The sequence below is a fragment of the Calypte anna genome, chromosome 3 (genome assembly GCF_003957555.1).
Source record: "Calypte anna isolate BGI_N300 chromosome 3, bCalAnn1_v1.p, whole genome shotgun sequence".
Lineage (NCBI taxonomy): Eukaryota > Metazoa > Chordata > Aves > Apodiformes > Trochilidae > Calypte > Calypte anna.
Window position 1 is genome coordinate 58,666,350 of NC_044246.1, and position 25,461 is coordinate 58,691,810.

Below are 25,461 nucleotides of genomic sequence, written 5' to 3' on the forward strand. Positions count from 1 at the left end.
ACTGTGTGCAAAGAGGGCCAAATGGCTTTCACTTCTCCAGACAAATAGAACTAAGAAGCTTTGCATAGCTTATGATCACCTTCTGTGAAGTAAGACTGATGATCATCTTAAAACATTGGATACTTTATAAGCAGAAAAAATCCAATAGAAATTGGTTCAATAACTGTTAGAATAGGGGGGAGGGGCTGTTCAAAAATATTTGTATCCTTCTTAAATGTAATTTCCACAGCTATTTATTTAGCCAAATGTTAATAACACGGCTGCTTCAAAAATTACTTCTATTCAAATTTCTTTCAAATTACTTGACTTTTCCATGTACTTTTTTATAGTTGAATGTAATATTTTGCATCTGATTTGCAAGACTAAAAGCATAGGCTGTGCTGCTCCATTTTTGGTGTTCTTTTTAGATTATTTATACTTGCTGCATAATAGAAATTCCAGTGTTCGGGGTTAACACTCAAAGCTACTTCTATTAACCTTTTTTATGTAGCTGTTGTTCTTAATAAGCAGAGAGGTAGTATTTAATAAATTTTTGAGTACAGTTTACTCACTTGCCAGTCTTGTTGAACGCCAACCACTATAAATCAAATTATCATGTGCTTAATTTCTAACTATACTTGGAAAACAAAATTAATTACTACACCAATAATTATTACCAAGTAGTAATAATTACTCTGAAGTGTCTTTTACCTCTTCATAGCTGAGAAACTCATACCCAAACCATTGTGCAAGAAAGACAAGGGTGTATAACTTCCAGATATTCCAATAAAGGTAGACTGGAAATATAGGAGAAATTACATTACTGGAGAATATGAAAATTTATTTCATCTGTTGTCTGTGTTGCTGGAGGCAGTCTGTCCCCCAGAGGGAATATGCTGCTGTACTCACCAGTTTCATTCATACCCAGATTAGAAGAGGGGCAAGTGCTGAATTGCTTATTGTCATGTAAGACTGAACCAGTTTTATCCACATATTTTCTGTTTTAATCCAACAGGAATCTCCTTGATTTACTGGATCAAAATACTTTTATATACAAAACTAATGTTACTAGCATTTGCAAATATTATTCAACTTTGTGAGAAGTAACATTTGATTGCTTTTAATCACATTTTCTCAGTTCTAGAGTTGACTTTTTTTAAAATAGTTTTTGTGTTACAAGTGGCACTTTTGTAGTAACACTCAGTTTAGTAATGTTTCATAAAAATACTCTTAGATTCTGCTGGCACTTTGAATTAAATTGGCTGCATGTTTAATAATTAGGTTTTTAGTAGTCTGTGTCATACGTGCAAGTATTCAAAAGATATCATTAATAAAGTGTAGAGTAGCAGTCAAAACCCAAGAAGATATGGTGCTTTTTATCTTGCACAGCATCCAAGGGCACTACAAAATCTTAAAGAACTAGTAATGAAACATTTACAAGTCCTGGAAAAATAGTATAAGAGGATATATTTACAAGATTAAACTAGCACTAGAATGAGCACTGAAGAGCATAAATAAAATAATACAAAATAATAAATTATATAGAGACATGAACTGTTAAAAGAACGTTAAACCTAAATAGAACCCAAACTAAGAAAGGAAATGATTGTTTATGCCATGCTTAGTTAACCTGGTGAACCTGCCTACTACAAGTTTAACTACTGTTAAACTTATGTGTTCAGGGATCTTTTTTTTTATTAATAACATGCCAGGCTGGGGTAATGGTTGAGATTCCAAGAGCTTTAAAATTGCTTGGAAACAGAAATATGACTGGTTTTCGGGGTTTTTTGGTTTGGGTTGGTTTTTGGGTTTGGGTTTTTTGGGGGTTTTTTTGGTCATTTCAAGTTACAGAAGCACCATATAAATCACCAGTAAGATTTTGAGTTGAATAAACATGAATCACATCTGTGTAAGACCTGCTATCACTTGAACTGCAACGGTTTTACAAAAGTTGCAATGTGCTGCACAGAAGCAGCAAATTTTCATTCAGCTGTTTGTCAAAATGAAGGAAAGTTCTGCTGTGCTTTGCCTTTAGGGCAATATCAGATACTTATGAGAGAAAACTGCTAAGATGACCACTGAGGGGGCTGATCGGTTATGACAGTTCCTGTGTTGCAGCAGTGACACAGCAACTTTTCCTCCTATTCCTTTCTTTTTTTTTTTTTTTCTTATTCAGTAAAATAGCAGATAACAAAAAAAAAAAAAAGTTAAAAAGTTAATTTCTTTTACATGGGGAACAAGAAAAATCATTACTTTGTGATACTTTATTGTTTGGGAGGGTTTTTTGCTTTGACAGAAAATGAAATTATTTTTTAATCCAAAAAATATTTATCAAATAATTACATTTTTGCTGAAGTTGTTAGCACAAACAGGAAAATGTAACAGGTTTTGGTTGTGTTTGGGTTTTAGGCCACAAGCATGTTTTCCCAAATAATTATAGCCAGGTCTTCTATATCTATTATTCTTTCTCTTTGTTTTGATGAAAAAGTCTGTTAAGACTGCAAAACACAGTTACAGTGAAAACCATGGTCAGCAGCTACTCCTGAGATGTTGCTACCATACAAGGCTGAGTACTTTAAATGTAGAATACTACTCTGGTTTTAAATTATTGAGAATTCTACATAATCTAATTCAACATGGTTTTCCAACTGCAGATGTTTTAAATGCATATCTAGCCTAGGCATCAGAATTTTATGATGTCTGAATCAAATGGGATCATTACATTAGAAGAGGGCATAATAATCAAGATCCAATATTAACCTTTGCAAATAATAAAAAAAAGTTGTTTTCAAACCTGTTTTCAAAATGCTTTTTACCATCAGCTTTGCATTCATAGCATAATAATTTCATGCAAACCTTTTTTTCCTGCCTTATGAGTTACTTAATTCCTGAGCCGCAAAGTTAGGTCATAATAATCTTTAATTACAACATACATTTAAACTGCCAATCGAAATTTCATGGAGTGAAGTTTTCACTACATTGCTGAAGAATCCCAAGAAACAGAGACAGATCTGTCCTCTGGCTGCTCCAGTAAATGTCCTGTTGTGGGATTCATTAAGATTAAGGCAGAAAAGACAGGAACTCAGGGTTCTATTAGACACCAGAATTTGGGTTTTGCAGAATTTTGGCAAATCAGAGACATTTCAAAGTCAATACAGTGTCTTCGGCCAGAACTCTTTGGCTGTCTGTAAAATCTTGTGAATAAGCTTTTATCATTTAAGATGTTCTACTACTTATTATATCTCATACATCTGGATTCTGAATATTCTGTACTCAATTCTGTGTTATGTGAGAACAGCAGGAAGTGATGACAGACAAAACACCAAACCTGTAATTTAGAATTCCCATTGGAAGTCTAAGAAAATTGTCTTTCTAGAATGTTTATCTTTAAAACATTATGTTAAGATATAAAATAATGGTCATAACCATGAAAATAATAGGGTTACCTTCAAGAACTACATTATTATTGCAAGTTTGGCTAATCTACCCCACAGATCATCAAAACTTGATTCCATGTATATTCAAACAAAGTTTGGGATTATCAATGTTCACATAAATAATTCATGTTCTTCCTCTAGAGTAGGTTGTTGTCAGACTTTCAGAATACTTAGCATAGCATGCCTGAAACTAACCTTCCATGTAATTGATGCTTTTCCTCTGGGATTGAGCTCTTTCAGTTTGGGTGGTTTTGTGGGCTCAAAATTTTTTTATTAGATTTAAAAATTTCAGAAGCATAAAAAAGTTGCTCAAAAAATATTTCCAAAAATACAAGATTGAAAACTTTCATTTTATGTTTGTGCTGTTTCTGTTTTCTCCTTTTATTGTGCCTTTCTTCAGGTTACTGGGGAGCACTTCAGTGACTGATTATCTTTTCTGTAGAGGAGGGACTAGGAAGATGTGATAATGCTAGTGAGGGAAAAATTAAAGAATTAATACTATAGAACTCATGCACTGAATAGAGTTGAAGGTTTTGGATATGTCATGAAGTGTGTTTATTTTCTAGGTTCAGAGAGAATATAGGCCCAGGAAAAGATTATATTCAACTGTGAATGTGTTCTAGTGAAGTTTGTAATTCTGGGCTGCATTCATGCCAAATATGAGTACAGGTCACTTTTTTAAAGTCACTCAGATCTAGGCTGAGAGAAACTATGCTTTTTCTAGAATCAGTCTGCAAAGCTGCTGTGTGGTCTTCCAGGTAATCTGTTGAATAGGTATTATAAAATAGAAATATCTTTGTAAATACTACTTTTGAAAATAATAATTACATTGAAGATTCTTGAAGAAATGCTTCTGAAGGAAATGTTATTATGGTACCATCTGTGAGGAACGGAACATTAAACATTACCTGTTATTAACATTTTAGTTCTGTAGTTTCCTTTTTGTAAGTATTCTGTTTTCTGTTTGAAATGCACTTTGTAGTCTTCAAGTTGAATTAGTCTCTCTTAAGTATGTTTCATTCTACTGTATTTGTAAGCTAGTAGCTCTTCTTTTCTCAACTGCAAAACCACCTTTGTGATTCCCAATGGTTTCTGTCTCAAAAATTATTCATGGCAGGGTCTATATTATTATTATTTGAGTCATTGAAAAAGGTATTTGGTTTATAAGGAAACTAATGTCTGTTGGGGGGGGGGGGAATGACATCCATAGTAATTTGCTGTTAATGGCTGGTGTTTTTAAAGATAGGAAGAATCAGGCTGAGCCACCAAGCCAGTCAAGCAGAATCAAAAACACACTTACATAATTAAAATAGCACTCAGGAGCAAGGTAGCCTCGCTCTTCTCCGTGGTTTTCTCCTTGGGTTCTCACAGCCTCTTTCTGATCAGGATTGAACTATTTTTATGCAAATATTAATGCAAAGCTGTAACCACAGATAAATTCCCAGAGGCCAAGACTTGAAGACTGAAAACAGCTGCTCTAAACCAGTGCTTCAGCCTGAAGTATCTTCTCTCCACTCTCCATCCTCTTTCTTTAATTGTCCCTCAAATCCAGTTGATTTGTTTTCTGAAATGCAGTATTTGTAGTGTTTGTCAGTGTTGAGCCCTGACTACAGTTTTCCCCTGCTGGATTTTCTGCTGGTCTCTCTTAGCCCTGGACAGGCCCAGGTTTCTGTAGTTTCAAAGACCAGAGAAGGCAAACTCCTCTGCCTGTGGCTCTAGCATCCATGGATGGAGAAGCCAGTGAGTGTTGGCTTGGTCCTAAACACCTGAGTGGTTGGGCTGTTTTTTATGAGAAAGATAAAATGTTGCATATGGAGCTACAGTTCTGCTAGATACTGACAACTAAGTTGGTACTGTCAGGCATAAGGGACATAGAGCAAGAAAGCAGATTTAAAGCAATTTTAAGTTAACTGCCTTTTAAGTAAGGAGTTCATGGCAAAAGAAACATATGTAATTCTACTAGCAAAACTCCCTGTCAGTTGTTCATTTACTGGGGAAATGTGTGGAGGGGTACAGAATAACCCCTCAATAAATTGATTGCGATGTAGTGTCACAATATTTCTCCCAAACTTGACTTGTCAGAACAGTTTTTACAGGAGGTATCAACATGGTTCTGGAGAGGTAGTGCATTGCTATAAATCTTTTATTCATGGACTATGTAATAGAAAACAAAATATAAACTTAGTAATACTGAGTTTGACATCCTGAAGACTAGACTGAGAAGACACAGACATGTTCATTCTTGCCATCTGTGATCCAATTAATCTTTAATTAGATCAAGTTCTGTAGGAACAGCTTCTATGGGAGGGCTCATCTGTGGAACTTGGGCTGTAGAGAAAGTGCATTTACTTTCTTGGCTCATATCACCTAACCAGATTGCCTGCCCCACTCCATTCTCTCCATCTGTCCCCTAGTCTGTCAAAGACCTGTACAGACCATCAGTCTTAGAGACCACTCTGCACAGCCTAGAGGAAAGCACTACCAAAGATGTAGACTTGGGATGATGAGACTTTGTCACTAGTGTTGCCTTCAGATTCCCTCTGCTTCAGGTTTTGCTAGGAAGTGTGTTCTGATAGATCTGATTGTTTCCATGAGTTACACAGGGAGGGTTTAGTGCTTGAATTACTGCTGTGGAGTTCATGGCAGTGGTCAGGAACTGATAGGCTTTTGTGTATTTAGCCTTTCATTGTTTTACCTTGTTTGCTTCTTGTGTGGCAACACTTAAATATTAAGTATCAAAAATGAGCTGTAAAGCAAGCAAGACTTCTAGAAAAGGGCAGCATATATTTTATTGCAATTGTTATTTCTATGGTAGTAAATAAAATAAAAGAAACTTCAGGAACTATAAGCTTCTACCATTGATAGGAACTGATGTTCTCCTCTCCTGGTGGGCTATATCATTCAAAGGGTGCAGAATTAGAACAAGGCAACAAATGTTCAGTATTTCTTCTTTAGAAGATATTCTTAATTATCTGAAACATTAATATTTTTTCCTTTAAAGCAAACACAGCCCTAATAATTTTGTATTTATGTTTAAGCTCTGCAATCCGGATACATTTAATAGTTAACACCATATCTGTTTACAATGCTAGGTTTGCTAAATCTTAGTGTAAACGGAGTGCCAATAGTGCACAGCTGTTTGGAGCTTCCTGTCAGATCTACCCATGCATAACAAGTGGTTGAGAGGTTTAGAAATGGGGGAAGAAGAGATCATCATCCCCTTCAGCCCCTCCATACGTTAGATTTCTGTCACTTGCTCCTTACATTAGTATGTCCTTGATGCATTCAGTGTTACCACTACCTCTTTCACCAAATACCTCCTGCCTGTTTGCCCAGCCTCCACTCACTCATTCACTGTGCTCCTCCTGATGCTTCATCTGCTTGGTGCACCAGCATCTGCACTGCCTTCTCCCATCTGCCACTCACCCCACTTTTTTCGTCAGTACTGCTACTGCTTACTTACATCACTGGGATGGGAAAACTAGTTCAAGGATTGGGCTAAGAGGGACACAAAGGGATGTGGGATAGACAAGAGAAGGGAGCGACAGTGAGCTCTGCTTCAAAAAGATTTAGTATCTAGTTCCTGCCTCATCACATGCTTGAAAGTTTGTAGGGTCGAGGGAAGGAGGCTGTCCTACTTGAACAGTTTCTCTCTCCTGACCTTAGGGATGCTTGTTAGTTGCTATATCAGGTGAACAGTTATTTGGATGTCTGTAATTTTGTGCTTTTTTTTCCTGGGCACTCATACTGAGACAGCGTGCTTGGAATGTATGAAAGCATATCTGATGAGTTGTTTTTAAAAGAGATCATAGGAACCTTCACTTAGGCAACTTAATTTAGTGGATACTTTAACCTTCTAACTTTAAAAGAAGGATAACCTTGTCATTTGATATCTGAAAGTATTAAAAAGCTTTAAATACTTTTTTTGATAAGAGAAGTCAGTCTTCTGTTGAGGCACTTAAGGGAATTCAACTTGACTGCTCTTTAGAAAGGTCCATATTTTATGGTATTAGTATAATGTACAGATTCTGTAGTATTTACTCAAAAAGGAGGGTAAAAAATCTAGTTCAACATCATTCATAGGACTTTCAGAAATAGATTTTGTTTGACTGCAAGCAAAGTGAATTCATGATTGCTTATGGCAAGGAAATACAAGGTAATAAATGCTGAAGGAAGTATTAGTTACTTAGAGTCATTCTCTTTACAATACTCCCTTGTATTTCATATCAGTGGCATTATATTTCCTCCTTTTATGTTTACTTATACCATTGTCTTAGTTTCAAGTTTATGACTGTATTAACATGGTTTTTGTGTGTGAAGTTAAAGATTTTTCTTCATAGCCCTGCACATGCTGCATTATTATATTTTTATAGGCTGACTTTTGTCTAAACTAAACCAGCAGTCTGTGTTTTTCAGCAAACTAATTCTAATGACTAAAGTTTGAACATGATGGGCAGTGTGCTTATATGGATTCAGTAAGTCAATGGGAGCTTGACCCTGCTTCTAAGTCAGCAGAAAAATAATATTCAAGTAATAAAATAATACTAGGGAACCGTACCAAGACCAAAAAGTTAAAATTTCATTCAACTACTAACCTTGACTAAATTTTTTGTAATTAATTCCATTTAAAGTTTAAGAGAGAAATTAAACTGTTGAAGACGTACGATTATGTTTGGGAGATGTGGGTTCTGGTTCCAATATAATCTTCATTTGTGTGGCCTAAGACAATTTTCCTCTGTGCCTCACCTCACCCCAAATCAAAATTGAATGATAGTACTTGACAGGGGAATGTTAAGTTTCATTCCTTAGAGCTTTGAAATCCATCATGGATAAGTTGGGCATCTGAAAACAAAGTATTTTCATTCTGTTTTCAAATACCATAACTGATGCTTGAGTGATAAAAAGAACTGCTGTGAAACCCTCTATTTTTTTCTATGTTTAAGTTAAATATGGAGGGATCATGGTTCACCTTGCATCTTAAGTCACACAAAATTAAATGAACAATTGGCAGACTGGAGGGTCAAAAACTGTAATGTTTTTCTTCTCTGTTGCTTCCAGAAAGCTCTTGGTGGCTTCATGGTTACTTCTTTAGTTGCTGTGCTCTTGTTAGGTGCTCCAGAGCTGCTGAATGATACTCTCTTCCTAATGCTGCTCAGTTTCAAGTGGGAACCAGTACCCAGTCTCACTGTGGCTGCCTGGATATAACTTTTTCCATGCATTCCATACAAAACTTGGGGAACACACCTATCATCCTGAAGTAGAGGTCCTCAACAGTTTTTCAGTGATAGCGTTATGATACAAGGTCTAAATGTACAGTGTGCTGCACTGCTTTCCACAGCTTTTCTGCTTGGTTGTGGTGCTATGGAGGCCTCGAAGTTCATGGCTGAATGTGTAGTGTTTGCCTTATTACAGAAGAGCAAATTTTGAGTGAGACATGAGGTTATGGTGGCTTCTGCCCTCCGTGAAAGTCAAACTACAGGGATAGTTACCAGATCTTTGAAAAGCCTGCTGGAAGAAGATAGAGAAAATAATCTGTCCCTGCAGAGAGTAAACTCAGGATGGGCAGTCACATTTCTTTATGGGAATTTTTTCCATAAGTGTGTTAGGATTAGAAGGGTTTTGTTTATAGATGGAGCAGGTTGTGTAGAGACCAACTAATTACATTGGTGATTAGAGAATTTGCTTAAACTCTTCCAGGCTGTTTTGGTTTTTTGGTTTGTTTGTGTTGGTTTTTTTCTTGGATTTTAGAGGGTTTCTTAGCCTGAATTATGAAGCAACCTGGAGTGATTTGAACTGGTGGAGGCTGAAAAAATAGACACATTTATCTTGTTTATGCAGGAAGATGGCATTGAATAGATAACCTTCTGTTTTTACGCATACCTGTAAACTGTCTTATGTGAAAGTACCTTTTTTGTTTGTTTGATTTTAAGCAGGATACTGTTTCCTTGTTTGTAACCACATAGGAGTTAACATTTTATGGCTGAAAGACATTCTTTTAGTAACGAGGTATATTCTCTCCTCATTCAGGAAGCTGGTGGGTTTTCTATGTACATGTGTTGGCCCCATTGTCTGTTGTCTTTTTACCTTCCTATTTTTTTTTCTTCTTTTACAGATGTCACCAGTCACCAGTAAGTCAGGGGACATAAAATTCAGCTCAGAGCATGACACAGACAGAGACACACTTGTGACACAGTAAGCAAGAAGTACTTAAATCAGTTTGCACTGCTGTTTCTGCAACTGCTGGTAGGAAACTTTGAGAAATGCTGGAGGGGTTGTTTTGTTTCAGCAAGCAAAAGAAGTTAGTTTCAGGGTCCTGCACTCAAGCCACAACAACCCCATGCAATACTACAGGCTTGGGGAAAAATGGCTGGAAAGTGCCAGGCAGAATGGGACCTATGGGTGTGAGTCAACAAACAGATGAACATGGGCCAGTAGTGTGCCCAGGTGGCTAAGAAGCCCAACAGCATCCTGGCCTGTATCAGAAATAGTGTGGCCAGCAGGACTAGGGAAGTGACTGTTACCCTCTGCTTGGCATTGGTGAGGTCCTGTGTTCAGTTTTGAGCCCCTCACTATAAAAAAGACATCAGGCTGCTTGAGCAAGTCCAGAGAAGAGCAGTGAAACTGGTGAGGAAAGTCTTCTGAAGAGCATCTGAGGGAACTTGGGCTGTTTAGTTTGGAGAAGGGGAGGCTGAGGGGAGACCTTACCACTCTCACCTGAAAGGAGTTCATAGAAATGTGGGTGCAGGTCTCCTCTTCCAAGTTATGAGTGTTAGGGTGAGTAGAAATGGCCTCAAGTTGTACCTAGAGAGGTTTAGGTTAGATATTAGAGGAAACTTTCTCACTGAACAGGTTGTCAAACACTTAACAGGCTGCCCAGTGAGGTTGTTGAATCACTATCCATGAAGGTCTTTAAAAGACATATAGATGTGTTTAGGGACACGGTTTAGCACTGGACTCAGTAGAGTTAAGGTAATTGTTGTATGCAATGAACTTAAAGGTCTTTTCCAACCAGAACAATTTTGTGAAAATCAATCAAAATATGTTCCATGAAACATGAAGGAAGTAAGTATGTATACATGTACATCCATTCATACATGTGCTCTCTTCCCCAAAAGAGCAAGGACGGTAATGTACAAGAGAATCAGAACTCAGGGATATAGGGTAGTCCTGCAGCATCCCTCAGCTATGTATTAGGCTTTTGATTCAAACTGTAGACTATTTTTGCAGCTCCTTAAAATTAATTAATGTGAATTGCAAAAGGTTGTCATGTACTAAGAAGACTTCATATACTAGGATTTTTTCAGAAGTAACTTCCAAGTTTTTGCCCTTTTTTGAGACCTAGGAGAAGGATCTTTAAGCATTTCTGATGCTGCTTGTTTAAAATACAACTCCATATTTCTGTCTATAGGCTACCTATATAGTACAGATCAGATAATAAAACATTTCAGAAACGTGGCTGTGAATGTTCATGAAAACTCTTGCTTCTTGGACCTGTAACCATGACCTGCAGGGGCTGTGATAGAACTGTAGGGTTTTTTTGTTCTGTACAGTTGTGTCTTGCAGTGTTCATACAAAATGACACGTGCAAGTGTTGCCATCTTAACTGGAAATGTTTTTCAGTTTAGCATCCAGAAGCAGATCAGCATAATAGAAATTAGACAGTAAATAAACTTTTTAAGTATCAAGCTAGATGTGCTTGCCAAGCATGGAGAAGTGAAACTGCACCTGCACAACTGACTATACCTTTCTTTGAGCCCCCTAATGAATAATTGCTGTTTTGCCTATTTGAATAGTATTCATTATGGCCACATTACTTGCTGTAAAAGCAAGTGAATGCCAAGCCCCAATGACATGTCTTTCAGAATTTCTAGATGGAAGCAATGGTTTTGCAATAGGAAAAAAAATATTCAAGATAGTAGGAGATTCTTATCTTAGCCAAGCAGTTAATATCTCTTCTGCAGAGTCTAGAAGAAACAGAAATGTCCACATAATAGATGCTAAGTGAACTAAGGCTTTTATCTAAGTATCTCTAAGAGATATTCAAATAATTAAAAAAATTAAATTACTTCTCAAGTTTTGGGTAACTTTATACTGAAAATTTGTGTAGAAACCTGTCTCTTTGAATATTAATTATTAGATACTGCTTTTCAGTAAAGACATTACCTCCTGACATATATTCCCATTGTACAGTTTTGTTGAGCTACACTAGGTAGTGCTCTCTGCATAAATTTACAAGTGATTATGCATGAGTTCCATCTGAACTGAACTCAGTTTGGCAGACTGGTACTTACAGTACTGATTAATTATGATTTTTGAGCCCTGGTTTCCTCCTGCAACAGCACTTTTCAAATTGTTCCAGGAGTCCTAGCACAGACAGTTATAAACTCCAGAACATTAGGATGTTCCAGTGTTAGAGCTACAGCAATTCATATATTCATTAATACACAATTTATCTTAAAATTTAAACTATATCAGAAAGTAATCAGTCCTTCAGTAAGGCTGTGCAAAAATTTTCACCTATAAAAGATGATTACATGACAATGGTATCACCAGAAGTAATATCCTGCAACACCATTATTGGTGAAACTGCACACATCTCATTACATTCTTTAGTCTTGATCCATCCCCTTGCTGATGTGTTTCAGCAGTGTTCAGTAGCAATTCTGGTCACAAACCAAGGCTTCTCCATGCTGGGCACAACACAGATTTAGAATGAAGACTGTACTTGCCCTTGAAAAGCTGCAGTCCAAGTATTATTACATACTTATGGTTAAATAAAGTTACAAGTTCTGTCAAGAGTGGAAATGCATGGTCAAAGTGCTGTAACATCTGTATAATCCCTGGCATCATCTGCAAACCCAGTCTAATTCCCTTGTTAAAAGCACTAATTGGGAAAGATACAGAAACTTGACTGATGCATTTGGCGTTGTATAAAGTCTGATAAGCATAAACAGATGTTGTAGCATTTTCCAATTCTGTGAATCTGTCAAAGTTCAGGTAAATTAAAATGGAAAAACTAATATTGTGCACTTGGTCTAATTCTTGTTGAACAAATAAACCAGAGATCTCTCTTCAATTGCAAGTATTTTGGTGTTTGATCTTAGGAAAGAAAAAAAAATTGCTTTAATGAGAGGAGGTGACTGGTAATTTATATTTTTTAATTATATTGGCTGACTATTGATCAAGATCAGCTGATTCTTAGGATTATGAGCAGTTCTTTCCAAAGCTGTGCTATGGTATTTTAAAAAGTAGATTGGTGGACTGGTCTCATATTTTGTCTTAATGTTTTTCCTGTCTTTGTTCTGCTGTAGAACAGTAGTTTTTGTAGCTTTTTCAGCATTGTGCTCAAGGGGGACAGGCAGACAATTGCTCTAACACATCAGCTGTGGGTGGAAAAAGCTCTGAATTTGGGCTAACTTTGTGTTTCTTTTACTCCTTTTATATCTGCCTTCCTCTAGAGGTGCAAAGAAAAAGAAGAAAAGGATACAGAGGAGTGAGAGAGAAAATGAGCACAACTTAGTGGGTCTCGATACTCCTGTATCATCAGTTACAGCTAATGGTGCTGAAAATGAACCTACAGCCCGTGGGGTGGAATTGAAGAAGAAGAAGAAAAAGGCAGTGAAAGGCTCAAGCTTAAGCACAAATGGAAAGACAAATACTGCCTTTGAGCCCTAATACTGTGATGTATAGTTATAATTTAATTCCAAGTACTGGTGTGATATTCAGTATGTGTATCAAAGGCTGCAACTATGAAGTCACTTTTAGGATTAACAAGAAACAAAAGAAATACTCATATACACAAAATGGTTCCAGTTGTGACTTACCAATGGTGTAAAGTTGTTTTGGGTTTTGTCCTGGGTTCTTTGAAATAACAGATCTTGAATTTTCAACTCCTCACTGGCCTGGTAAAATCTGAAACTATCAAATACAATGTTAACCTGTTTATTGGCTGATTACACCTTAACTTAGGCATTTATGTGGACTGTAGATACTCCACTGGGGAGCGGAGAATTAAGTGAGAAAGTTCTAAAGCATCTGAGTGATAAAGGATCTAAAGCAAACAAGTCCAACTACTACTGAAGTTATTAAATTAGCATTTTAATATGTGTTGCAAGTTAAATAGAGGAGTGCTCCAAATGGTAGAATTCCAAGGGAACACTGATACTACAATGTACCTGAAACCATAAACTTTAAAAATACATTCTTCTGACATCAGATATTCACCTGGGCTGCGTTTTTGCAGTTCTGAAGTGAGTTTTCGAGTAACTACCTATGCAAAAACACTGTCTTCAGTGGGGACTATTCATGCTTAGCAATGTAAATAAGTGTTGCAAATTCCAGGCAGTTATATTTTTCAAATGAATTTTTCTGCACATAATAAAGATGCATTGTGGTTTTGTCAGAGTTCCTGGCTGCTTGGGCAGCAGTCTTGCCAAATATACTTTCTTTTGTGTGAATGAAATATTTCATATCCAGCTGTGCTGTTTGTTTTACTTGTAGTTTTTATTCTCTTTTAAGTGTCATTAATCTATTTTTTTACTGAAGTATTATGTTGTAAACTTTTACTAATGACTTCAATAATTATCTACAGTGCTAAATAATTTGTTTTATATTAAATGAAACACAATATATCAGCGAGTCTTGGTATTTTTTCTGGCTGATGATGTCCAGTTTATTTTTACTCTGCTAGGAAATTCCTCCTCCTCCTCCCCCTCTGAAGCAATAAATAACATAAAATTAGAAAGCCCTTATTTAGAAGACAGGGCACTTGATTCCATTAAAAAAAGAAGTGAGAATAACAGTGTTGGGCACTGATGTGTGAAATGCATCCAGATGTAGAGGACGAGTTGCAGCATGGTTTAAAGCCAGAAAAGTCTGTAAACTTGCTTGAGTAAAGCACAACAGCAAATACTTTTGTTTTGTTTTGTTTTCTCCACTGAAATTGCTTTTTGCTAAAAGTCCTAGGTTTGATTTGCATAGAGCGTATATATGGAGTCCTCTCTTAAATGGGGCTTGCATATTTATACTGGAAAGTCTCTTTCCCCAGTCAGAGGTGGTATAAAATCTGGGACTGCCTGATTCTAGCAAGGCTTCTATCCTCTTATCTCTCTGCTTTTTCACTATGTTCCAACTCATAATTCTGTGTGACATGTGGTCTTTAAAGGTTTTGTAAAAGCAAAAAAACCTCAACATCTTCCATTTCTTCAAATGTCCCGAATCACATTTAAAATAAGGGCAGAGCGTGACATCAGGCTCCACGTCAGGGAGAGGTGAGCAGCAGCCAAGATCTGGGAGCTCATTGGAAACCATTGTAAGATGTTAATTTGGCATTGTGGACGCCGAAGACAGAAATAACACATCAGATAAACACCACGGAGAGATGGTAGTTCTAATCAAAGGCACAGCACCTCCTTTCATGCTTGCGAACTGGGGCTCCAATTATGTTCACTGCTCTGAAGCTGAATAGCGCTGCTTTGCCACACTTTCCAAATTGAGAGGAGAGGCAGCAGCAGCGTCTTCCAAGGCACGGTTCCAAATAACAATTAAGCAGAAGGAATCAGATAAGAGCCAAAGATGAAAACGCAGGGAGTTGAAAGTAAACTTTTCATAATGTTTTCTTGTAATTGCAGTGGCTTTTGTTTTTATTACTTTTCCTCCCCACCTCATGGTTGGTTGGACGCTTCTGTTCCTTTGTACTGCATCGCTGTGGTACCTGAGCTTTCACCATTAGTTTAACAGAAAATAAACATAAAGATCTTCTTTTTCTTTTTTTAAATATTGTAAGTGATCCTTCAGTAGTGAAAATAGAACCTTCAGTCTAAAATCTGCTAAGTTACTAATGTAGCATAATTGTAGGAAAAACTGCTTTTCTCATCAGTAGTAATAGATCCTTTATTCTTCAGGGATCTGTTGGGATTTTAATTGTACAAGTAAGGACAAAAGTTTTAAACAGCTTAGGTTAGGATAATGGTGCAAAAAAAAATTTAAATCGAACTTTTATGTAATGCTTTCTGTTTCTATGTTAATGAAGCCTATACGTTTTTGAAAATCACTTTAAAATTAACATTGTGTAAAATTGCCCAAAAATGTATTTAAATTTCAGTGGAAAAAAAGAATTTCAGAAGGATTCTGGTTGCCTGTTGAAAATTTTCATTCTTTACGATTGATCATTGGTTCTTTATGATTCACATTAAGCGTCCTGAAACACAAGTGCCCTTCAAATTGTTCCCAGAGCCATGGATTAAAATACAAGAATTATAAAAGTCTATTTGAGGAGTTTTTAGAGGCTGATACAAGATGATTGCTGGAACAAAGCAGATCAAACCTTGTTTAAAAAAGGTCAATATTAGATTTATAGCTCTGGTGATAACAGCATAGCAGATCTTCCACTGTTCTGGAGTTTCTAGGTATTGTGTGTGTGGTTACAACATACATTTCCTATTACATTTTTATGCTATGGCAGACACGGAGAACAAGGCATAAACCAACAGAGAAGAAAAGAATGGACGGCACATTTTCCCTCAGTTTCCCAAAAGCCATCAGATTGCATTTGATTTTTCCCTTAAAAACAATCTGAGGAACAGACATTGTAAAGCACAATAAGTGTATTTGTAGCATCACTTAATTCAGAAGGCAGTAGGGGATGGATCACAGTCAAACAAGGGCTAATGAGAACACAGAGGAACATGACAACTGAAAGTCTCTGTTGACTGGTGAACTAAATCTGCCGGCTGGACCCGATTGTCTGGGGGAGAATTGGATGTCAGGATCATTTAGGGTTAACAATGGCCCATTACAAGGAAAAGCAGACAGCTATGAAAAATAGCCAGCATGGCAGCCATTCTGCAGAGCCCATGGATACAAACTTGATAATGAGGCACTTCATTCACTGCCTCCTTCTGCTCTAATTACTGAGGTGAATAGGAAATACTTTGTTTAAGGCGGGAACACACTAAAGCAAAAAACAATTGTTTGGTAAACACAAAGAGTGGTGTGGGGTTTTTTTAATGATCCTTTTCCAGCACATATGAAAATAGTATGTGTGCAGTGCAACCTATATTTTATGGGTCTGGAAATGGGGTGGGGATAGAAGTGCTTTCTGAGTAGTGGAGAGAGGCTAGAATGATTCCTGTACCAGATTGTGCTCGGGGGTTTTCCCCTTAAGCATTCTGTCCAATGGCTATCCAGAATGTTTTGGATAAGTGGATTTATGGATGTACACCTGAACTTGTTAAAACATCCTGTGTTAGTTCAAGGAGTTTTACTGCTTGCAGTATAAAATACACACATTATGAACAAAACTGCACATAAGGAATAGAAACGAGAGGAAGTCTGAGAGAGGGGAATAAGTGACTTGAGAAGAAAACTACGTGTCTGGGGGAGACTTGCAAGAATGTGGCAATTAGAAATTGGAACTGAAGAAGAAGGAACAGAAGATAGTGGGAAGGCGTGTTATAGCAGAACTTTGGTAACTTCAGTCATGTTTTTAGACTTTAGCAATTAAGGTATTTAACCACATCACTTTTTAATATATTTTTGTGCTATTTACAGTGATGTCAGGAGCTTTTTGGATTAATTCTTGGAAGGCACAAGGAATGTTCTACAGTGTCTCTCCAGTAATTCATAACTCTTTACTGTCCTAACTGAGCTACAGCCTAGAAAGGTCCCTGTCACCTATGGTCTGCCTTGACTCAGTTAGCTCCAGCATCTTCATCCTGTGCAAAAAAACCTTAGAGCCTACATGAGAATTTCACAGCAAGCATCTAGCTGCTGTTCTGAGCATTAAATATCGTATGATGATTCTTTCCATACATGTAGATGTACTCCACTCACACTGCTTTTGGTCAGAGCTTTGTCCTTTGTTCAGTGTGTTCTATGCTTGCTTCTTGCTGCCTTTGCCTCCTGAGGTGTCTGTTTCCCAGCAGTGACATGGATCTATGTGTTCAGTCCTGGTCTTCCAAGCTTCCCAGAGTAAGCAGACCTCTATACTCAAAGCTCCATAAAGTCAGTAAGGATTAGGCTTCCAGCAGACACACCGTGGCTATAGTTTTTGCATTAATGTACAATAACCTTGAAGACTGAAAAAACCACTTTCTAGCTTGCACTAATAAACAAAACTAATAGCTGTGCTTCATCTAAAACTCTAGCCACCTGTTGGGGTTTTTTTGGGTTTTTTTTTTTTGTGAGGACTGTCAGGCCAAATGAATTTGCCCTGTTTGGCTGGGACAAGCAAGTTTAGAAGTCCTGTTTAATGCTCAAATGCAAGTACTCGGAAACTGCAGATGTGACTTTTAGCAGAAAAATGTTTCCACATCAGTAAAGAAGCAGTATCAGTAAAATCTATGCTCTGAGAAGGCATCAAATTTTTGTTGCACTTGCATGGGCTGCACAGGCGGGGAGTATAATAAACTAGTGTGTAGCAGCTGTAAATTTTCTGAGGATTTATCTAACCACAAATACATCGAAATGGGGAAATAGGGCTATATTAAACTGTGCAAGATGCTGCTGGAACTCAGCCATTTCTGCAACATCCTGTAATTAATTTATTATGACAGGTCTGGCAAACTGAAACACCCAATACACTTGCGACAGACTGTTATGATATAGCTGTTTGAAAACCCTCTAGTCACATAAAAATGCAGGTATAGCTGGGGGAAAAAAAATAAATAACAGAGAGCCCAATATTGCCACTATTTCTCTGAATCTAGAAATTTTTTTTCCAGACTGACATTCACCAATATCATGGCTTGTCTTCGGCAAACTCAGCGCAAGCAGAGGTACCAAGTGGAAAGGAAATTTTTGCAGAATATATTGGCCTAGATCCTGCTCTTCTGGGAGTGAGAAGGATAGTTAATGAAGTTCTGTGGCCATGCTCAACTGAGGAGCCTCTTTTCACACATTTTGTGTGTCAGTCCAGGCCCTATCCATGCGTTTTGGTGATGAAATTAGTGAGTGGAGCTGAAACATTCAGTGCCAGTTTAGCTTGCTTCTTGATCAGTCTGTATTTTTCTTTCTCTGCCCTCGCTAAAGACACCATCTTTTGTTAAATAAAACAAAGAGTTCATTCAAATTGTCTGTGAGTTGAAAAAAGAATAAGTATGAATTTCTTACCACTCTATTTTTAATGTCTCTTCCTGCTTAGTTCTTACAAAGGTGACTGAAGTAAGTCCTCCCTGAATTCAACTGTTTACCCTAGATTCATCGCCCCAGCTCTCAGTTAAAATGAAGAAATACTGAATTTCATATTTTTTCTGGCAATACCCACAATCTTGAATACCCTGCTATTAATCCCCAAATATAATATAACCAAAATATAACCAAATCAGCAAAATATAACCAAATCAGCACTATGCAACTGCATAATTTGCAGAAAATTCCTTTCTGCCCTCCGAATTTTGATAAGCAAGACTTTTTGCTTCCTCACTTGCACTGCTTGTTTTAAAGTGCACCAGTTAAGCCTTTGCATATCCAGTACTGCAGGTGAGCAGTGCAGTGTAAAGGGATTGTTATCATCCCCAAGCGTTACATGGCAGCGTTTGTTTTTTTGATGGACTTTAACTCTTCCCTTAGTTCCACTTTGACGTTTTTATTTTGCTGTTGCATCATCAGCAATTTTTTTTTCTGTGTACATCATAGGGATTTTGACACCTTTGTACAGATACTGTACAAAGCAACTTAATTTTATGTTTGCATTAATTTAGTGCTTAATGGAGATATACATTAATGGGTGTCGCGGTGACATCAGCCTGAGGCTCATTAAAATAAATGCAATATAAAGCCAAGCTCTAGCAGGCTGCATAAGCCTATAATAAGCTTATACAGGGGTGGTTAATCCCCATTGTGATTTGGTATAATGTCATAATGAGAAAGTGACATCAGGGAAAGGGCAGAAGGGGCAGTAAATGTGCTCCATGGTGTGGCCAAGGGCTCCTGACATCCCTCCTGCTTGACCAACAGCATGACCGGAGCTGAGGAGGTCGGAGTTACAGTGCAGGATGACTAAAGGTGGCTTTTCTGTTAGCTGAGGCAGAACGCTACAGCCCAATAAATATTTTGGGGCAGCTCCTCAGTGATGCAGCGTGGGAATCCGCAGGCAGACAGGAGGTGGGTAGCAACACGTGGCCCTCTCTCTGCTGGATCACTGCCCAGCCAAAGCTCTGGGCTCTGCAGTTCCCGCTCACTGAAGGAAGCATCCCAAAACCGGGACTCCTGATTTAGACCCCAAAGTTCCCATTTTGTTGCCTGCATCCAAAGGTTTGGATGTGAACCAGGCAGCCTGCCTTCAGGACGGGTCATTCAGGAGCTGGGGGAGCACCCAAGGTACCCTCACTCCTTAGGGGGGTTGGCAAGGCTGGCGCTGGGCAGGGCCAGAGCTCAGGCTTCCCATTTCCCACTCCCTAGGGACATGCTCCAGTGACCAGGCAGGCACTGGGAAGGAGGGTGGAAGTTCTAGACAGGGCTTTTTTGCCATGTTTGTGTGAAGTGGGTTACACCTGCTTTTTTCTTGCCTTTCAGTCAGGGGTAGGTTTTCTCTCTGAGGAAAAAGCCCTCGATGGCATCTTTTTGAATTCAGTGTCCCCAGTCTTTGGCTTGTCATACTCTTTGGCAACAAAATAGTTGAGGTTGCTGAGAATCACTTGAGGAACTGTTTCTGATATCATTTGTCAAGGACTCAGCTGCCTCCAGTTAGGTCCCTGAGTAGCCTGAATTCAAATTGAGAAAAGATGCCTGGTAATTCCCAGGTTCTGGTTGTTGGTCAGGTTCTCTGTGGAAGAAGAGAAGCCCATGAAGACATGATCTGAGGTACAATTTCCTGATTGGTTTGTGCTATCGAGTAACAGCTTGATTCGCTTTGGTTCACCAGAAGAGCCAGTTGTTTGGGTTTTTTAATACTTAGCATTCATTAGTATTATTTCATGCCAGTGAAACAGAAGGCAATACAGGACTAGTAATGCTGACAGTCAGGTCACACAGCTACCGACAGAGACTTCTCCAAGTCCATGAAAAAACAGGAGATTTGAAGGAGAAAGCTCTGTGACTCAGATCCCTTTCAGCCCAGACACTGAGCCTGCCAACATAGGGGATAAATATAATGTTTAGCTCAGTTTGCTTATTCTAGGAAGAAAATTTTAATGGAGAGAAAAGCGACCAGTTCAGCACACTGGAGCTGGCACCCTGGTCAAACACCATCAAGGTCAGGTCTTTTTGTAGGTGTAGGTTTCTTCACTGAGTCATTTGAACTCCTCCGGTTTCCTACACAAAGAGCAGTGCTGTAACATATGCAAAAGTTTTGGGGTATCTTTTTGCTTTCTGGTTTTGTTCCTTTTTTGAATGTGTAGTAATAACTATTGGAAACTTACCTCTGTGTCATTGAAGAAATCTTTTCCTAAGAGGTTTGAACTTTTGATATCTTTTTCTGGAACAGAGACATCTTCTCTGAGAGTTAGAAGCAGCAAAGTTTAGGTATGTGCTTTCACAGGACCTGACATTGGACAAACACGGCTTTCAAATTTGAAGATGCATTTATTTGTGCCTGAAACTGTAGCTGAACAGCGGTTATCCTCACTGGCAGATTTCCTTTGAATATTAGAGTTTCTTGGCATGAGTACATCTTGCAGGGTCATTTTGAATCCTACACGTAAGCTAGAGAAAAAGACAAAGAGAATTTGCTTGTCATTTGAACCTGTGCAAAACCAGTGGAGAAGTGTTAAGTGATCCACCAGTAGTCTCTTCACTGCATGGTGCAGCAGCGTGGAAAACAGGCCCTGCTATACAAGGATTTGTAAGCAGTGGCAAATGTCACACGAGATTAAGGTCTTCTTGAAGGACGTGCAATTTGTGGTGCTGCTCTCATTCTCCCTCCCAGCCACCCTCAGTTCCCTGCTGGCCTCCTGCCTCCTCTGGAAAACTCCAGCTGAAATGGAGAAATGGGATGGGTGGCAGTGTGCCAGATACCCGGGCATCAGACGCTGCTTCTCTCTCTGAGGGACACCATGCCATCCATCCCCAGGGCAACCCACTTCTTCATGCACTCATGCCTCGTGTAACTCAAAGAAATTATTCACTCCTGGGCAAATTTGTGCAAATATTGATTTAGCTGCCTTGTTTACTATCGGCCTTTTTGAAGGCTGGCTTTTGTGTTTAGGTTGGTTGGCTTGTCATTTGTCACCATCATTATAACTTTCTTTGACTAGAAAGGTGTGAGCAGTGGCGATTTTTCCTGCTTCTGTCCTAAGGTGGCAAAACATCTGCTCTAGTGTGTAAAGCATTCAGCCACGTGAAATTTAAAGCTTTGCTCTGGAACTTTTTTGCTGTCTGGAAACCAAAAAAATTCTCTTTCAAAAAGTGTTGAAATTAACTTTTTTTTTTTTTTCCATTCTGTTTGGTTTAACTTACATCTGGTTTTGTGACTTTTAACTGAAATCAGATTAATTAACTTTAATCTAAAACTCTTGTCTAACTCAATGACCTAATTAATTATCCTAATTTATGTTTTATCAGTATTTAATAAAAAATGCCAGCAATGATTTTTTTACAATAATTTTGGAAAATATAGTCATTTCATTGTCACAGAAAATGTTGACAATGTTGGAAGTTTGTCATAGATAACTACTGTACTTTTTAAAAGATAATTTCTTTAGGAAAAATCCTTGGTGAATACTCAAACAAGTCTGGTCCTTCAGCAGCATAACAGGTCTAAGACTGCATATTAGGTGTAACAAATTATGATGTTGGTAAGATTTTTTATACTGTCTCATATGATATTTTTTATAAACAAAGGGAGGAAATATGGCCTAGATGAAACTATCACGAGGAGTTGATGCATAACTAATTAAAAAAGAAAAGCTGCATTCAAGAAAGAGTTAACCAAGTTTAGTTATCATACTAGGAAGATATTGCAAGTGAGGTCCCTGAGGTCAGTTGTCTGTCACTTCTATTCACTATTTCCATTAATGAGTTGGATGATGCAGTAGTATTTATAAAACTTGTGCGTGACACCAGGAGTTTGCAGGCTCCTTGCAGGACGTGATCAGAATTAAAAATTATTTTGGAAAATGGAAGTAATGGTGCAAATCAGTAAAATATAAGCCAGTAAGATTTGTGCAAAGCAGAGAGGGAAGGAAACAGAGGCAGAAATATAAACTGCTTTTACAGTTTTATTGCTGAAAAGTGTTCAAGGCTAAAGGTTCGAATGCAAACTAAATGGCTGAGCAACACATTATCTCAACTGGAAAAAAATGTCATTTTAAGTGTTGATATTAGCAGGGATGAAATGTGTAGATCAGAAGATTATTATTTCTTTCCAAGGTATGCTGGTGAAGCTTCAACCAAAATACTTTGCTTTAGTTTTTGCCACTGCATAGTAGTAGACAAACTGAAGAAGGTCCAGGGAATTGCAGTGGGGATAACAAGAAGTTTAGAAACTGATGAGGGATGTGCAAGGAATTTGCTATAAAAAGGAGATAAGGAGTGGGAGACACGATAGCAGTGCTTAACTGTATGTAGACTTTTACAGAAAGAAGGAGGTTAGGCAACTCTGTTTGGTATGATCTATGTCCGTGTGATTTCATTACAAAGCATTTTTCTCTCCTGCTTGTGAACACATTTCCCTTTACCTGACAGCAGTGTGACAGAGCTAAAAGAAGCCATGGGACCATTTAAATTAGATGGTCATAGATTTCCTTTCTTTCTCTGTGTTTTCTCTGCGTACTATTATTAGTTGCCATTTTCTTCCTCTAAAATATCATCTGTAAGACCCACTAGATCAGTGTTGGTGCTTAACAACAGTTCTTTGAGAAAAAATGACAGTGGAAGTGTTTTATTCATTATCTCTTCTGTCATAAATCTCTAACTGGAGCAAAAATCCTGACCCTGCATCTTTGTCCAGAAATCATGAGCCTATGGCTATTCAGTTTTAATCATGCTGTTCTGATGATTTATGGCATGGCCTTGGGTAAATTGAACCTCCACCTCAATTTCCCTGTCTTTAGCCACAGATACTAATATTTCTCCTCTAGACAGCCTGAGAGCTAATCTGCTTTTGACAATGTACAGTCCTCAAGCCCTTGTCTAGCAGATTCTTAAAAGTTTAGCTGTCACGTACCTAGATGACTCAGTGAGTAGCTGAGTAGATAGTAGATAGTCCATACTTACGGCACTTCTAAGTTTTGATATTTGAGGTTTCTTTAACTGACTTTTGTATACTCATGTTTTTTGCTTTTGACTTGGATAAGCAATTTTTATTATCTTATTTTTGGGGCTGGCAATATCAGACATGAGATGAATAAGCTCTGAAAAAAGCCTTTGCTTGTAAGGGTAGATTATTCAGCTGTAGTTGGAGACTATAACATATTACAAGACACTCTACCCTGACAGCTATAATAGACTGTAGAGCAATCCCCACTGGAGCTCAAAAAATCTATGATGGGAATCTGGCCAGAAAAACTCAAAGCCTTGAAGTACGTTCCATGGCAAGGAAAGAGAGGTTACTTTTCCCCTCAGGTTTCTTGCATTCATAAATGATAATTGCCATCAAAACAGAGAGAGAAGATAAATGCTGGAAAAGCTGGCAAGGAAAGGACCCAAGTTGCTGTGTCCCCCACAAGCAGGAATACCTGCCTAGCATACAGGATGCTGTGCCAATTGGATAACAAGACAGAAAGGTGTTAAGAACTCATTGAGCAGACCATGCTTATTTTACAGTACATCAGATAATAATGCTGGATCAAAAGATCCAGAGGGTCAGGCTGCAGTTCCAGTGTTCATTTCAAGTGTAAGCACACCCTCATTAAGAGGTGGATGAATCTTCAGATAGAAACAGAACTCATAAAGGCTGTAACCACTTACGTGTTTGAAAAATATGCCTCTGATAGGAGAAGAGTATTCCTGGTGGGTCCTAACCTATGCACCTTCAGTTCATTAATTTGGGAGGAATACGTTTAAACTAAAATAAATACTGCAGCCCTGTTGGAAATGTCTTGTTGGGGAACTGGGCTTTTTTTCATATCCATTTTTCTTCTTTTGTGATCTTGGTCACTGATTGGTTTTTAATGATCTCACATTTTTCCTCAATGGGGGAATCTTTCTCCCCAGCTCAGAATTAACACTATTTCTGTCCAGGAAATCGTGTAGCCATTGAATACAGCTATTTGGCTGAAAAGAGGGAATAATAGGAGACTAACTACACTGTGTTTTGGTTGAGTTATTCCTTCCTCCCCCTTTCCCTTTCCCACATCACCCTGAAAGCACCAAACCTACTCCAAGCATTAGTCTGAGAAAACATTTTCTGCTTGGAAGTGAAACATATTCACTCCAGCTGTATTTTAGTTTTATGCTGCACAGAGTACATATGGATTTTATCCCATTTAAATTGAACAACCCCACCAGTCATTAAAATAATTTGGCTTTTGGTGGCAAACAGAAGATGTACCTTTTTTCTAAAGGGGCTACCAATGTACTGCTGCATGCACTTAGCAAATTTATTCTCCATAGTGTTACAAGCTTGGCCCTGAGGAAGATCCTCTACTGTTTGCTCCAAAATCCTGGAGCTGCTTTAAGGATAGCTTCCATCTCACACTCTTTATCCAGGCCAAGCCCCTGTTAACTTTAAAATGTAGGAGTTCTGCAAGCATAAATATTTGCATGCTTCATTGCTGGGCAAATCCCATTGAAGTCAGTGGGAGCTGCTTAGCTTAAGTGCTCTGAGATATCCTAACAAGGGCTTTTGTTCACCTCTTGGAGAGTTTTAGCAGCAGTGTTTGTGGCAGACAGATCTTAAAAGATCTAAATTAGATAGAGGAGCCCAAGTAGGCTGGGCCTGGGTGATGCCAGCCCCTTGTCCAGGTTTCTTCATGCCCAGTGCTTCCTGGGTGCTTCTGAGGCACTGCCCTTACAGGGTGCCCACAGTGGCAGAGGGAAGCTCTAACTTCAGACTCTGGCTTCTCAGTTGCTGGTACCTCGTGTAGGTCATGTTGACAGCAAATATTGTTCTGAAGCATTTGAAGGGCATCCAAGTTTTGGCATCATTAGATAATTGCCATGGTGC

General features: G+C 38.2%; 1 protein-coding gene across 1 annotated transcript in view; it reads left to right on the plus strand.

Annotated features, from left to right (window-relative positions):
* AHI1 (Abelson helper integration site 1) overlaps positions 1-13,987 on the plus strand; it is an 89,207-nt gene extending 75,220 nt beyond the window's left edge. Inside the window, exons 24-25 of the mRNA XM_030447614.1 lie at positions 9,529-9,608; positions 12,875-13,987. Coding sequence (XP_030303474.1) covers positions 9,529-9,608; positions 12,875-13,091 — 297 coding nt within the window. The 3' untranslated portion in view covers positions 13,092-13,987. The remainder of the gene's footprint in view (positions 1-9,528; positions 9,609-12,874) is intronic.
* The last annotated feature ends 11,474 nt before the right edge of the window (positions 13,988-25,461 follow it).